The following is a 16,560-nucleotide window of genomic DNA, read 5'->3' on the forward strand; positions in this document are numbered from 1 at the left end:
TGTGTGTGTGTGTGTGTGTGTGTGTGTGTGTGTGTGTGTGTGTGTGTGTGTGTGTGTGTGTGTGTGTGTGTGTGTACAGTATGTGTGGTGATGTCTCTGCAGCAGTGTGGTCCCTGATTCAGCATATCATGATTGATAATCCCTCTTGTTGTGCTCTATCACTTAAGTTTACTGGAAAGATGTAATTATGCCCATAAACCTAATGGCACAGCGGGTGAGTGCTCTGGTCTCCCAGTTAAAGTGATGTGTGTTCAGTTCAGCTTGTTCTCCATGATGGACCACATGCTTCTGATTACCAACAGAACAAACAAACAATAGAGATATTCTAGTGTTTTCTATAGAGTTATAGTGGCCGAAGTAAATACCATACATATCTACAGCCACTGAGTGACAGCAAAGAAACCACTAGAAAGATGACTAAGACTGTTAGCATCCACACGAGTTACTAGATGTCTCAACTTATTTAAAAAACAATACTTAAGGAATTGACAACAATCTGATTTGACAGGTTGAACCTTTATGGTCATGGGAGTGAATACTCATGCTGTGTAGATCCAAACACCGACTGGTGAAATATGTCAGTATACAAATGTATCTTGAATTATGCCACTGTTCGAGGAAGCCTTGTTGATAGACAGACAGCACTCTTGCATAGACTGCTGGACCATTGCAGAGGGTTGGAATGTCTTCTGGTATTCATCAGAATCCCAAAAGACAAACACACTCCTGGATTAACTCTAATCTGTTTATTCTGGGTAAGGGTATATTTAAATGAGGGCAAACTGTAAAATGAGATGCAGGATCATGTGCCCAACATATAATGAGGTTACTGTAAATATAAATAAAAGTAGAGATTGTATGTGTTTAAGTGTGTGGGGAGGGGTGAAGTAAAAAAACGATTTCGGTCAGAGAGCACACACACACACACACACACACACACACACACACACACACACACACACACACACACACACACACACACACACACACACACACACACACACACACACACACACACACACACACACACACACACACACACACACACACACACACACAGTGCTCAAGGTGCTGTTTAGACTGTCCACACATAATGACTGTAATCAACTCTAACTCAACATAAAACCTGACAAATCCAACCTCCAAGGGGCAACAGAACAAAGAGGAGTCGTAAGTCAGTTTATCCACTGAGGGAGGAAACAAAGTCCTGGTGGACATGATGTGTTCCTGTTATAGGAAGTACTGTACACTTTTACTTATTCCCCATTCCCTCTCTCCTCTCTTTATGGGCTAGACATAAGAGTTCACACCAAAGTTGCTGTCTAGGGAAATAGACAATTTATTTACTGTGAGCAGCAGTTTATAGTGTATGTCACATTGTTTGCCTATACTTCATACTTTTGCCATATTCATACTATTGTTCTCAGTCCTTGTCTGGTGTTGATTAAACCGATAGACCTGTGTAAGTGGGGCCTGCTCTGAGTGGGACCCAAAAAGCCATATCTGGAAAAAGAATGCATTTATCCCAGGAACTAGAATCTCTCTCTCTCTCTCTCTCTCTCTCTCTCTCTCTCTCTCTCTCTCTCTCACACACACACACACACACACACACACACACACACACACACACACACACACACACACACTCTCTCGCTTTATCTCTCTCTCTCAGAATACAGTATGTTCAGCCTTCTCCATATCTGTTATACCCTCTCCAGCTGTGTTTGCTCATGTTTCACTTAGTGCTCTGGGTTAGGGCACCGCTGCCACTGTGTATAACTAACATAGCCCTGATTTCACTGGTGTGGTTTCTAACTGTCCCGGAGTGGGATTCAGCAATCTATGTCGGAAAAACACACACACACACACACACACACTCACACACACACACACACACACACACACACACACACGCACACACACACACACACACACGCACACACACACACACACACACACACACACACACACACGCACACACACACACACGCACACACACATACAAGTTCACCCTTGCGGTGTTCAAACTGTCAATGCCTTACATGAGCGCAGCCCTGATTCTCTGTGGTGTGGTTCTGCCCAGCTGTGTCTGAACACTGGTATGTATGCAGGCTGTGTGAATGAGCTGTGCTGTGTCGACATGTCCTGGCTGAGTTTCAGAGATTTGATCCTACAGTACGTTCACATAGACAGGAAAACATAAAGATGGGTTTCCAAGGAGATACAGCTAATCATGAAAGGTCTTGGAATAACCAGGAGCTCCCAGCGGTCTCTACACCTCGCTCTATTGAAGGAATGAGTCTAGTTCATTTTATTGATAATCTCACCTTGATTGCACCAGATTTGGAGGGTATGTTGTATTATCATTATAATCAAGAAAGAAACTACTGTGAAAGCACACACACACAGATGTGCACACAACACATGCACGCACACACACATACACATACACACACACACACATACACACACACACACACACACACACACACACACACACACACAATGTGTGAGGTGTAGCTACAGTATCTCGTTACCTGCCATCTGTCCCTAGCCCTCATAAAGACTTTGTGTGTGTTATGGTAGGCATGCAAGGAAAGTCTGAAAGGAAAATAATCTAAGCTTCTGGTGTGTACACTTAAGCTTCTCCTTTGCTCTCCTTAAATCTACACCCTCTTGTTATTCTACTGTCAGGATACAGTGGATCGCACCATACTAGAGTTAACACTACACCACTATGCCCTAGAAGAGTTAACACTATACACCCAGTCACCCTATAAATCCACTGTCTCCAAAGACATTGGATTCGTCACACACTCATGCATGTTCACACACACACACACACACACACACACACACACACACACACACACACACACACACACACACACACACACACACTATCACAGGGTTAACTTAACACATACACCCCTGTCACTCTATTAATCCTCTGGGCTCAGGACTGGCTATCAGCTCTCCTCTCCTGAGTTATGATGTGCAGACGACACGGCTGTTACACACACACATACATCTCTCAGTACTCCTCCATCTCCTCACCTTACCACCTCTAAAAACCTCTCAGCTTCCTTCCCATTACTGATCTTACAGTATTATAACACAGCCAGTTCCAACTCTCACCTTACATCTGTGGTGAGGCTGCAGGGGTGAGGTACTGTATGGGGGGGGGGAGTGGTAGGGAGGACAGGGTGACAGCAGGGTATGGGGGAGAGCTGTGAGGTGTTTCTGTGATAAGGTGTCCGAGACTACGTAACAGTGTGTGTGTGTGTGTGTGTGTGTGTGTGTGTGTGTGTGTGTGTGTGTGTGTGTGTGTGTGTGTGTGTGTGTGTGTGTGTGTGTGTGTGTGTGTGTGTGTGGTACTTGGTAGCAACACAAAAAAGGAATATGATTTTGAAAAAATATCATGTAAAATATGATTGATAGTTTATTTGAGTTGGATCTCCCTTTTCACCTGTCCTCCTGTACGGCAGGACTCCAGCAGTAAATACACAGAACAGTGCACCAATGTCTATGTTGGCTACCTGGCTGATTTTAAAGGCCCACGCCAGCCAGTTTTGCTTTCTGGCTTTTCTTGAAAAAAATACTCAAAGAACAGAAAAACAGAGTGTTAACGTTAGTCATTCACTGAGCTATTTCGTAAAGTAACAACAGATCGACAGTCTCCAAATTATAACATTCTGGGGGATCATTTCTGAAGACCAGGCAATATGGTCTGGGGGATCGTATTATGGGGGATCGTAGTGTCCCCAGCGTGATTTAAACCAGCAACGCTCGGGTTACAAGTCGGGTGGTTTCTGAGACTGAGACTAATTTGGAGACTAGGTTGTGCCAGATATAGCTAAATAAAATGTGTTGAAAGGATGTTTGACTCTGTTGTGAAAAGGCTGGTGAAGGGGACTCAGACGGTTATGTTTCACTTTGGGCAGCCACATCACAGTTCAGAGCTCTGAGCTGTAAGGAATGTCACAGCACGTGGGAAGGAGGAGTTTTAGGAGGAGCCAAGGAAAAAGAATGTATTGCCAGAAATACACATACTTTGACCTAAATGGCAATGTCAAAATGGTGTGTGTGTGTGTGTGTGTGTGTGTGTGTGTGTGTGTGTGTGTGTGTGTGTGTGTGTGTGTGTGTGTGTGTGCGTATGTGTGAGCTTCAGTGCCTTTATCAAAATGGGATCTGCAGGTTTCTTGGGTGAAGATGAGACTTCACTGTATGCAGGCTTCCTCCCTTATCTCCACTGCTCATCACTCTGCAATCCTCACACCACATAACAATCTGTGAAAACTGAAAGGATGTACAGAGGTGTTCAACATTCATAGTTTTATAGTATGTTATATAGGTCTGCTCCATCATACTGCAGTTCCCTTTGTGTGCCAGTTTTCTTCTCCCAGTGAAATGTTTCAATGTGTCAATGTTAGTCTTTAGTTTCTGCTGGAAAGCTCACACAGAGAGTGACCCATATCACTGATGCAGCCAACAAGTGAACCAGTGTCTCCCCCAAAATATTAGAAACCATCAGAATGCAATATCCCAATATAAATTTGTATATTTGAACAAATTAAACAGTGTTTGGAAAGACTGTTGCCCTTTGCACAGATACAAATGGAGAGGTTTTTTAATTAAATCCTTCATTTATTTTTTCAAGAAATTGTAAATAAGTATCCTTGGAGAGAAGACAAGTTGACTTTAATTTGGAATGCCTCATACTTACAACATAGAATGTGCAGGCATTCCGGAACTGATAGATTTAAAAAGCTTTGGGAATCAGGTTAATTAGAAGCCTATCTTTCCAGACAGGGATTGAATAATAATTTATTTTTCTTTGCAGTGACAAAAAATACTTATTTTCTGCCTGTTTCCCCCTCTCAGTGGGAAATAAATTGATCAAGCCCTGGCATAAAGTTTGTGATAATGACTTCCATACTTCCAGAGAGAAGAAAGATAATACAGATCAGAAATAAAGTTTTGCCATCTGTACAAAGCAGTGCTAAGGGTATGAGTTTAAAGTAGCCCTTGAATGAAAACCAATTCCACCAAAGCATTTATAGCCTACTGAAGTAACCCTAATATGGGTAAGGATTTGCAGGTAACATGGACTAAACTGCCTGTTTTGTACTAATGCATATCTTAACCCTTAACCCATATCAGTATTACAAACCATTACTCTCTGTTTCCAAGCCTTCATATGACAGGGAGGGGAAGGTGGGCATATAAATGAGACCCAGAGAAATCATGTCCTGTTCTTTCCTTCATAGAGCCTACTGTGTTACCTGTCCTATCCTACTGTCGGTGCATTGTTTCCTAATGTACCATACCTGCTGGGCCACACCTCTCTTTTATGTGGCCAATGATGAGATCAGAGAGAATGCAGCTCCCGTGGCTTCACACCAATCTATGGTTTAGTCTATAAACATGTGCGCAAGTCCTCACATAAGAAATGGTCCATTTCAATGTAGCCTGGCTCCATCTAGGGGACAAATTCAGTTCCCATTGTAAAATAATATCAGCTCCGTGTGTTATTCAGCAGCTTTCAGTTGAATTGATTATTTTATCGATTAGGGAAGGAAAGGCCTCTATTAGATATTTTGTCATCTGTTTGTTAGACTCGAGAGGTAGCCAACGATTACAAGTAATCCGGCTGCGAACCACGAGAGGGTGTAGTGCAAGCACTGGGTAGAGAAAACTAATTTCTCCTTCTTCTACGGTTATCACCGGAAAAAGAGTTGGCAGCAGGATGTCCTGTCTGCAAAAGGAGTAGCATCCAGCTACTATGTAGTGTAACGTCGCATCTTGTAAGTAGATGTAGCTATTTGACTCTTTATGTCTCATAATATGAATGTACGTGAAAATGTATGAACTGCTGTAGCTGGACACCACTTCCGGCTAGAACTGCTGAGCATTTATGTCAACATTGTTTATTTATTAAGATATTATGGCTGGAATTAAGTAGAATGGCTGGCTTGCTAGTTGGCTTTGTGTGGTGTAAACAATAGCCATTGACGTGTGTGACTGAGTGTGACACAAGTTAGCAGGCTATAGAGGGTGGTTTTATCAGTATAGTAACAGTAAGTCTAGATCTCATACTTTGTAGATACAGCCATGCCACCTAGCTAGCTATAATAAACAAGCCCCTCCGTAAATGCCATTTAGCTGACGCTTTTATCCAAAGCAACTATTGCTTCTTGTAACGTTGCGTCTATATAACAAAATATTATTCCCAAATGCATTAGGCTATAGGCCTACTGCATTAGGCTACATTCCTACAGCTGCATTCGCATCCAGGCTCATTGAAAAGTCACCGATACGTGTAGTGCTTATTTCGTCGTTATCAGTCTTGCTTATCGTTTATTGAACATAGTCCACGGATTTGAGGGAGTCTGATTTGATTAATGTTCAAGGATTTGACTGTATTATTTGTAAACAGTCAATTGGCCAAAAGGTGCAGTCTGAAAAATGGTACTTTCAGCTTTGCACCCTATCACGACTTGTTTAATGATAGGCACCTATTACTTTAGCCGCACCGTCATTGACATGAATCGGCGTCACCTCGAAACACCTAACAACAGATCTCTATAGGAAGACACATCATTCACCCAAGTTTCGTCAAAATTGTCCCAGTGGTGTCGGAGATAAAGCGTGTCGGGACAATTACGGTGATCTCTCTTCAGGGTTCAGGATTAACTACTATTGTCACTTCAATGGTTGACTAGCAGGCATTTGCCAATTACTAATTATCTGGCTAACGGTCATGTATAAGTTGGATAGCTAGTCAGAGACAAGAGACAGCCTGGATTCTCAACATGAAAGTGTTTCTGTGTTACACGTGTTTCTATAATAGTCTCTGTCCTTAGCCCTTACCACCACACTTCATGTAGCCACTAGCCAGCTAGATATTCAAATGTTGAGAAGGTAGCTAGTATCAGCAATACCTTTCTCACCTTGCCCTCCTGATATATGATATATAGTCATTTTGTTTCATTGCCTATACTGTATGTACCCAATCTTTTTACATCCAAACAGGTACTGGGAATTGGGGGATGTTGCATTAGGCTCTGCCAAAGCCTCTTTAGATAATCTTTGTGTGTGTGTGTGTGTGTGTGTGTGTGTGTGTGTGTGTGTGTGTGTGTGTGTGTGTGTGTGTGTGTGTGTGTGTGTGTGTGTGTGTGTGTGTAGTTCAACATGCCAGTAGATGGTAATAAGGACCAGGCACGCCCCTCCCTCTCTAGCCCGGCCAGTGCCACTCACACCCCCGGAGGAATGGAGGAAGACGGGGCCAGCAGGGGGTCAGTGTCCCAATCCATCCCTGAAGCCAGCCAAGACTCTGAGGCTGCAGTGGCCTGCCCTGAGAGCACCAGTCCAGGAGAGGGCAGCAGCGGTAAGATAGATACTTAATCCTAATTGGAGCTATCAACAATGTTAGTGAAAGTAGGCTATATGATGAATGTGCTTATGTTATCCATTTCCACTTTATCATTTTTCACTGTCCTGGCATATATATCTGAATGTGGTTCTAGTCCAGCTATTGAGATCCATAGATTAATATAAGGCTAAAGTACAGTTAATCACCTTTTATTTATTAATAATTGTTACACATATCTGCTTCACCATGTTAAACCACTGTACTGTATTTTGGACCTAGGTGGTAAGAAGGTGGGAGCCCTGCTCCACATCGACCGGCAGCGTATCCAGGCGGTGTGTGCTAGTTCCGGGGCTGTGGAGCTGCAGGGTCTGGGAGTAGCTGTGTACGACCAGGATGTTCTGGAGCAGGGAGTGTTACAGCAGGTGGACCAGGCCATCCAGGAGGCCAGCCAGGCTGCTGCCAAGGCCGAGGCAGAGAAAGAGTACCAGGCTGTACTGGACGATGTCAGGTAAGGGAGAGCTGGGCTGGGCCGGGATCGAACAGTGCATTGTACACTAGTACACAGAACTCAGTGTTGAAGTGACGTCTTGGTCATTCCTTTGTAATTGTGTGTCTGTCTCAGGTCCTGTACAGCAGCTCTGAAGCACATCAATGAGATCATAGTGCAGCTGACTCCCTATGCTGCCTCCAGCAAAGACATCAGCAGGAAGATTGAGTCAGTCAGACGCCAGAAAGAGAACAAGGTAAGACACACACTATACATCAATTATATTATATACACTACATTTACAGAGTTGGACTGGGAGTAGATTTTCCCCTCTAACTCTTTGTTGTGCTACAAAGAGAATGTTGCTGGTGGTGATTATGGTGGTCCTGATCCTCTGTAGGAGAAGCAGCTGAAAAAGATCAGAGCCAAGCAGAGGAGACTACAGGCTGTGCTGGGAGGAGAAGACACACTGAGGGTGGAGGCTGAGCTACTGGCAGAGGATGATGAGGAGGAAGGTGTGTGTGTGTGTGTGTGTGTGTGTGTGTGTGTGTGTGTGTGTGTGTGTGTGTGTGTGTGTGTGTGTGTGTGTGTGTGTGTTAGAGTATTAGGAGGACAGTACAGTGACAATAGGGTTCGTAATAGGTAGGATAACCCTGTGTCTAACCATGGCTGTGTGTTATGCCTTGTAACAGAACCGGGCCCGTCCACACTGGGCAGCATGCTGATGCCGTCTCAGGAGACGGAGTGGGAGGAGCTTATCAGGACAGGTCACATGACTCCGTTTGGAACACGGGTCCCTCAGAAGGAGGAGCGTAAGGAACCTCGCAGGGTCATGCTGTCTGAGAACTCTGGCTTCGACCAGTACCTCTCCGACCAGGCCCAGCTAGCGGTGGACAGGAAGAGAGCTCCTCTGAAGAGGAAGATGAAGAGTACTGGGGTCAGCACTGAAGGGGAGGGCGGGAAGAAGACCAACAGACAGTTAGCCCCCTCCCTCTCTAAAGATAAGAAGCTGCAGAAGCGCATGCGTAAACTCCAGAGGACTGCTCTGAAGGCGCAACCTAAGGCCTGGGCCAAGAGGGAGCCACAGCTCCCCAAGCCCAGGAGGAAGCAGCACGCAGGGGGAGAGGAGTCAGACAGTGACGGCTCCCAGTACCTGCCACGTGATGAGGGGATGGACCCTGAGAAAGAAGAGAGAGAGGAGGCAGAGGAGGGCTGGGGAGAGGAGGATGAGGTGGAGTATGATACAAAGCCCTACAAGAGGAAGAGTGAGGGAAGAGGGAAGAAGAAGGGGAAGAAGAGTGAGGAGAGTGAAGAGGAGTATTGTCCTAGCAGCTCAGAGGAAGAGGAGGATGCTGGGAAAAAGGGAAAAGTCAAGAAATTCAAAGATGACGGAGACATGGAGTTCTACAAACAAAGGATACGGTATTGTACCCTTACCTTAACCTGTCTGTGAACACCATTACCTGTAAATACTACCTACTAACAGAGGATATGGTATTCTCTTGCCCAATCAAACACCATTAAGGTAAACACATACATCTTTACCTGGCTGGAACACAGTGGATCGAGTAAATGCACCTGTCCCATTCTAGAGTACATTTGTTCAAGGTGTACTCGCTAATAGGTTAGTGCTGGCTGGAGAGTGTTCAGGGGAAAGGTAATCCCAGATGAGATCGACAGACAGCTGTTTATTGACTAAGCAAGTTCTCTCTCCACTCTCACATTGTCCTAATTATCCTCCTGCACATTTGTATTATGCCCTCATTCTGATGCACAAATGGATGTACGACCAGCCCTAACGAGATTTAATATTTACAGCAGCTAACTAAATTGTGTTGGCATGTGTCCTTTCCTTGCACTACAGGGATGGAATGCCAATTTTCACACCATGCAGTTCTGGGCACTGGTGGGAGAGCTATAGGAAAGCGAGAGGGAGGTAGAGGGAGAGAAGAGGGGTGGGAGAGAGATGTGGGGGTGGGGGTGGGGTGGGGGGGGGGGAAGCGTAATTAACTGAACCAATGCTTAGTCTTGACTTAATTAGAGAGTGTGGTCTCTGCGGCCCGGCTAAAGGACCAGTTTCATCGCAGGGTGACAGGACCAGGCCCAAATGAAGATGGATTCTTATCCTCTCCTCTCCACACCTTTCTGGGGAGCTCACACTACTAATTGTCTGTATCAATCTTCATTTGCTCTGTGACGACTATGCCACTAACTGCCCTCTCGCCTGCTCCATTAAAACTACTCTCCCTTACATTTCCCTCTGTAAAAGCACACTGCTTTAGATTTCCCTCTGCTCACAGTGAAACAGTATAAACTACTCAAACACAGTAGCCCTCTTTTATTATTAAGGAATGCAGTTTACAAATGTCTAGTCCAGCTTTCCTACCTAGTCCATATTTTTCATGGAAATGACACATTTTTGTTTTGTTTATATTTTCAACTTCTGAAAATGTGAGGTCCATATAAACCATGACTTCTTAGCAGATCCAGGAAGTGTTTGTGAACCAGAGGGTTGTGATTGGCCTTGACTATTAGCTGTGGCTGTGTTGTGTGTTCCCCTTCAGGAGGTGGACGAGACAACGTCTGAGAGAGAGGGAGGAGAAGAGAGAGAAAGGAGAGGAGGAGACAGACGACAGCGATGCAGAGTTCGATGAAGGATTCAAAATACCTGGTTTCCTCTGGAAAAAACTCTTCAAGTAAGCATTTGCACACACCTTTACGGATCAAGACACACGTGCTACACACACCCTTTTATGGCACAAGGAGAAACTGTTTAGAAGACCCATTGCCTTCTCCCATTTCTCTATGTATTTATATTTAACATTAACTAGCTAACAACGTTGTAAATGGTTTATCAGCCTTACATTCTTATAAAGCTAGTAAACCCAGGTGTCCTTTGGAACAGAGTTCAGTCACTGTGTGCGCGTGGTGTGGTCCCTAGGCCCCTTTGTACAGTACGTCAGTCCCACTACACTTATGGCCCTTTATCCTCAATCAATACAGATAATGGGCCAATGATTAATTCATCACAACACACTCTAGTCTTTGTGTTTGTGCGTTGGATGCGCTTTGTACAACATGGGTGTGTGTGTGACATGACTTAAGGTTGGAGTGTGTGTGTGTGTGTGTTAAGCAGCTCTCTTTGTGTGTTTCAGGTACCAGCAGATAGGTGTGCGGTGGATGTGGGAACTGCACTGTCAACAGGCAGGGGGGATTTTGGGAGATGAGATGGGATTGGGTAAAACCATCCAGGTCATCGCCTTCCTCGCTGGGCTAAGCTACAGCAAACTAAGGACTAGAGGGTCGAATTACAGGTAGGTACACACACACACACACACACACACACACACACACTAGCCTTAAGTTTAGGATGAGACTGCGAGTCTGTGTGGTATGAATATTTGATCAGGGTGATTCTACTGGAGAGTTTTAGTCTGAATTATTAAACACGTTTCAATTATCAGACTCCTCATTTTCTTAGTGCAGACATCAGAGGAAACACCAACGTGTGTGTGTGTGTGTGTGTGTGTGTGTGTGTGTGTGTGTGTGTGTGTGTGTGTGTGTGTGTGTGTGTGTGTGTGTGTGTGTGTGTGTGTGTGTGTGTGTGTGTGTGTGTGTGTGTGTGTGTGATTCTCTTAGTGGAGACATCAAAGGGAACAAAGATACAGAGGGGTTGGGCTGTGGGGGGTTGGCAAATTAAACATGAAACACGTCATTAAACATGGTTACAGTGGGGCCTGCATGTTTTACAGCGCATGCACACTCTCTCCCTCTCTCTCTCTCTCTCTCTCTCTCTCGGGTGGAGCCTCCCTGATGGTCAATACTCTGTCTGCTGCCGAAATCCACAAATTGATTGTTTGCAAACTCAATTATGGCTCAGTATCTATACTGAGCGGAGGTTCATATCAGTGCGTGCGTGTGTGTGTGTGTGTGCGTGCGTGCCCTCGTTAATGCTAGAGTCGTTTACTGTGTTCTGTCCACTCATCTTCCCTGTGTAAAGCATTAGCAGCCCCAGACCCAGCTCCCAGTTCATACTGCTGATTTATTTAGAGTGAGCTTCTTTAGTTTATTTCATCTCTACCTTTTGCAAGTGTCTTTACTCAAAATTCACCAGATGGATAACCTTCCCCCAGCCCCACATGTATTATGCCTATGTGCGTGTTGTGGTTGTAGGTACAGTATGCAGGACTGGGTCCGACAGTGATAGTCTGTGTATGTTGTGGTTGTAGGTATGCAGGACTGGGTCCAACAGTGATGGTCTGTGTATGTTGTGGTTGTAGGTATGCAGGACTGGGTCCAACAGTGATCGTGTGTCCAGCTACAGTCATGCATCAGTGGGTTAACGAGTTCCATACCTGGTGGCCTCCCTTCAGAGTGGCTGTTCTACATGACACCGGGTCCTTCACCAGCAACAAGGTGGGTGTGTGGGTGTGTATGTGCGCGCGCGCTCAGAAGTAGGTAGAGTAGCAGGGGGGGTCAGGTGATACTAAGTGCTGCACCATCTCACCCATCAGCAATGTGTGTGTTTGTCTCCTTATGTGTGCAAGATTGTACTCGGTAGGAGAATTAATTATGTACACTGTAGAGTTTGTCTGTGTCTGGGGTGCCCCTCCCCCTTGCTGGCTGGGGGTACCGGAGGGTGGTGTGGGTGTGTTTTTGTGTTGTGGAAAGTGTTTTCTGAAGGGGATTGTCGGGTTTCCCTCTGGGGGGCACCAGAGGCCTGTTTATGCAGCGTTAGCTCCTAACCTCCCCTTTTTAACTCCATACACAGATGGTGATGTACACACGCGCGCACACACACCCGCTTTTAATTGACAGCAACTAGAGACTAGAGATGTGTATGATTGGTGGTGAGAAATTAGACTTTACCATCAGCTGGCCGCCAGACCTGAGGACTGAGATGTTTAGTTCTCTACTAGCTACAACTACTAACACCCCTAATCGAATGCTCCTCTTCTTTGTGTCTGTGTCTGTGTCTGTGTCTGTGTCTGTGTCTGTGTCTGTGTGTGTGAACAGGAGAAGTTGATCCCAGAGATAGCAGCCTGCCATGGTGTCCTGATCACGTCATACTCAGCCGTGAGGATCATGCAAGAGTCTCTACAGCGCTACAACTGGCACTACATTATACTGGATGAGGGACACAAGATACGAAACCCTCATGCTGGAGTTACTACTGCCTCCAAACAGGTAAACAAACATACACACGCACTAGACTACTACTGCCTGCATCCAGGATCAGGGACAAGTACACACACACCTTACATACTGATACACATGCAAACAAGCTTCAGTCATCACCTATATATCCTCATTCAATTCATCTATCTCTCCCTCTCTCTAGTTCAGTACTCCCCACAGGTTCATCCTGTCCGGCTCTCCTATGCAGAACAACCTGAAGGAACTGTGGTCTCTGTTTGACTTTGTCTTCCCTGGCAAACTGGGCACTCTGGCCATCTTCATGGAACAGTTTTCTGTGCCCATCACTATGGGAGGGTACTCCAACGCCTCACCTGTACAAGTAATGCATGCACACACACACACACACACAAGCAAGTCATTAAGCACCATTACTACATTGGAAGGGAATAGTCTTTTGCTGAGAGGGAGGGAGGGAGAGAGAGAAACAAAGGCATTGAAAAGTGGTGAGCTAAATTATAGCTCTCTGTCATTAGAGTCCAGTCGTTAATAACCCACTGACTATGGATTTAATTATTTAAGATGGCTATCGATGCTTCTTCCGCTGTCGATAATAAAAACCTTTACTAATTATTGATGTTATTAAATGGTCATAGAGGCTATGCTCTGCTGACTTCCTCCTCCTCCCCTTGACTCTCAAAGCAGGCTTATGTTGTGTTGGGTGAGGCAGGGGTGGGTGGGTGGTTTGGGTGTGTGTGTGGGGGGGGGGGGGGGGGGGTCGGTCCATTACTTTAGTATAGTACACTCCCCTGTGAATCAACTCGGTCTCTTAGTCAGAGATCACAGGAACTATTCATATCACCCCCCTTCTCTCTCTCTCTCTCCCTCTCTGTAGTATGTTATTGTCCCCTTCAGCTCTGCTGGTCCTCTCCCTGCCCCCAGTGAGTTAATGGTTAATAGGGTAAATGGCCTCTAGATAATGTGAATTAGGCCATTTTAAGGACAACTCAAAGCTGTGTTAGACCAACAGTACTGGGCACCCCTGCTGTGTCAGGTCAGATGGATCAGGCCAGCAGGACAGATGAAAGAGAGAGGGCTCCATCCCTGGAGACCAACAGCACTCTGATAAATCTTTAATGGCCTGAGAGAGAGAGAAAGGGGGAGAGTGAGGGAGAAGGGCTAAACTACAAACATGCCCAAAAACCCAGTGTTGGTCAAAAGGTGTGTGTGTGTGTGTGTGTGTGTGTGTGTGTGTGTGTGTGTGTGTGTGTGTGTGTGTGTGTGTGTGTGTGTGTGTGTGTGTGTGTGTGTGTGTGTGTGTGTGTGTGTGTGTGTGTGTGTGTGTGTGTGTGTGTGTGTGTGTGTGTGTGTGTGTGTGTGTGTGTGTGTGTGTCCTTCCGCCCGCCCACCCATTGGACTGTTTAATAGTGTTGGCTGCTGTCATCCTTGTTTGTAATTGCTATGATGTTAATTATTATGCTTTGACGTTGTTTCTGTCCAGGTCCAGACAGCATATAAGTGTGCGTGTGTTCTGAGAGACACCATTAACCCTTACCTGCTCAGACGGATGAAAGCTGACGTCAAGATCAGCCTCTCCCTACCTGACAAAAATGAACAGGTACTCCTCACTCTATAAAAATATGTTGCCTTACACTACCTGTAGTCCCTCTCTTATCCCTTAGCTGAGGGGTTATTCATCCAGGGCGCTTGTCTCTCCCCTCTCCCTCTCTCTCCCCTCTCCCCTCTCCCCTCTCCCTCTCTCTCTCTCTCTCTCTCTCTCTCTCCATGAGCCCTCTTACACCATCTCTCCTTCTTCCCTCTCTGTTATGGTTTCTCCTATTGGAGTGTGTATGCATGATAGTGACTGGTCTGTCCCCAGTGAGGCTGGTCTCGCCACTGTATCTGACCACATCTACAGAGGAGTTGATGAATGTTTATAGTTCCTGTCAGTCCCTCAGGAGAGCGCTCTGAAAACAGCACACTGCTCTCTGATCTCCAGTCACACACCACTTCATCAATGGCTTTTAACGAGGATCTTCAGTTCTTATTGTGTGTGTGTGTGTGTGTGTGTGTGTGTGTGTGTGTGTGTGTGTGTGTGTGTGTGTGTGTGTGTGTGTGTGTGTGTGTGTGTGTGTGTGTGTGTGTGTGTGTGTGTGTGTGTAGGTTCTGTTTTGCAGGTTAACAGAAGATCAGCGGCAGGTTTATCAGAACTTTTTAGATTCCAAAGAGGTCTACCAGATACTGAATGGAGACATGAAGGTAACTGTTCTTTTTGTTCACAGAGAAAACTGGTCAGTAATTTCACTGTTCTGTTTTGCGTGTCTCCAATGGGGCTCGCTTCTATGTATGTATGTAACTAGGGCCAGGGGTTTTTCCCGGTCAGGACACATGGTCAGAAATGACTTCCAGGAATTAGATATGCTTTATTCATTATTGAGCCCACTAACCTCTCCACATCTCTCTCTAACTGAACATCCTATAGAGTCCTGTTTGTAGGTCTCTTTACAGAGCTGTTAGTCCTTCTAGTTGATGCTAGAACTCTAACTCAGGCCTGCCCAGGAAAGGCTCTTTCTCACCAGCCATTCATCACCACTGCCCAAATGGACAGGTCCAGTAAGCCAGGGGTGACCACTGCAGTTTACACACACACACACACACACACACACACACACACACACACACCCTCAGTGGTCACTCTAAGTCCATTAACCCCCATTACTAATGCAGTGACCACAGGGCCTTCACCAGGAACACAACACAACCTGCATCCTCTACAGAGAATAAGTTATGGAAGGCAACTAATTAATAAAGACTACAGGAAATGTGCTTGTTAGCTTAAAGGTACAACATCAGTGTTATATAAAACATTGGTGACTGAAATATGATATCTTACTGCACATTTCATAGATCCTGACAGGAGTCAGAAGTGTTGGTGAGTTTAGATGCCTTTATTTATTTCTGAATCCAGTGTCTTCTGAATTTCCGTGTGAGCGACCAATTGGACGAGAAAATGTTTTTTGTCACCCAGTGCCGCAGATAGAGTTGTTTGTGGACAGTGGACCCTCTCTCTGGGAAACACTATCCAAATCATCTGTGGCTGTTGTGTTGTGTATGGGTGTTGTGTTGTGTTTGTGTTGTGTCCGGGTGTTCTCTGGGCCGTTTTAATCGTCTATGTGTGTTATGTTGTGTTGTCCAGGTGTTCGCGGGCCTCATTTCGCTACGTAAGATCTGTAACCACCCGGACCTGTTCTCTGGGGGACCGCGGATCCTGAGGGGCATCCCAGAGGACCAGCTGACGGAGGAAGAACACTTTGGTTTCTGGAAACGCTCTGGCAAATTGATGGTGGTGGAATCACTGCTCCGACTCTGGTTCAAACAGGGACACAGAGTCCTGCTGTTCACCCAGTCCAGACAGGTCAGTGACTCAGCTCTGTTTACTCCCATCCCTGTTGTTCTACACAAAACACAACACAGAACAATTATAGACAGAAACAAAAGCAGTGATTAAAGTGAAGACTTCAGAGGAGGGCGTTAAACGTCCCTCATCGTCTCAGAAGAATCC

At 45.5% G+C, this 16,560-nt stretch overlaps 1 protein-coding gene across 1 annotated transcript in view; it reads left to right on the forward strand.

The window, feature by feature from the left end:
* The first annotated feature begins 5,769 nt into the window (after positions 1-5,769).
* Positions 5,770-16,560, forward strand: part of ercc6 (excision repair cross-complementation group 6) — a 15,150-nt gene continuing 4,359 nt past the window's right edge. Inside the window, 15 exon segments of the mRNA XM_083695403.1 lie at positions 5,770-5,807; positions 7,189-7,390; positions 7,655-7,883; positions 7,998-8,118; positions 8,263-8,377; positions 8,555-9,284; positions 10,427-10,558; positions 11,018-11,176; positions 12,143-12,278; positions 12,879-13,049; positions 13,204-13,380; positions 14,500-14,616; positions 15,162-15,257; positions 16,195-16,482; positions 16,484-16,507. Of these exon segments, the coding sequence (XP_083551529.1) occupies positions 7,195-7,390; positions 7,655-7,883; positions 7,998-8,118; positions 8,263-8,377; positions 8,555-9,284; positions 10,427-10,558; positions 11,018-11,176; positions 12,143-12,278; positions 12,879-13,049; positions 13,204-13,380; positions 14,500-14,616; positions 15,162-15,257; positions 16,195-16,482; positions 16,484-16,507 (2,691 nt within the window). The 5' untranslated portion in view covers positions 5,770-5,807; positions 7,189-7,194.

The sequence above is a fragment of the Argentina silus genome, assembly GCF_951799395.1.
Source record: "Argentina silus genome assembly, chromosome: X".
NCBI classification, from domain to species: domain Eukaryota; kingdom Metazoa; phylum Chordata; class Actinopteri; order Argentiniformes; family Argentinidae; genus Argentina; species Argentina silus.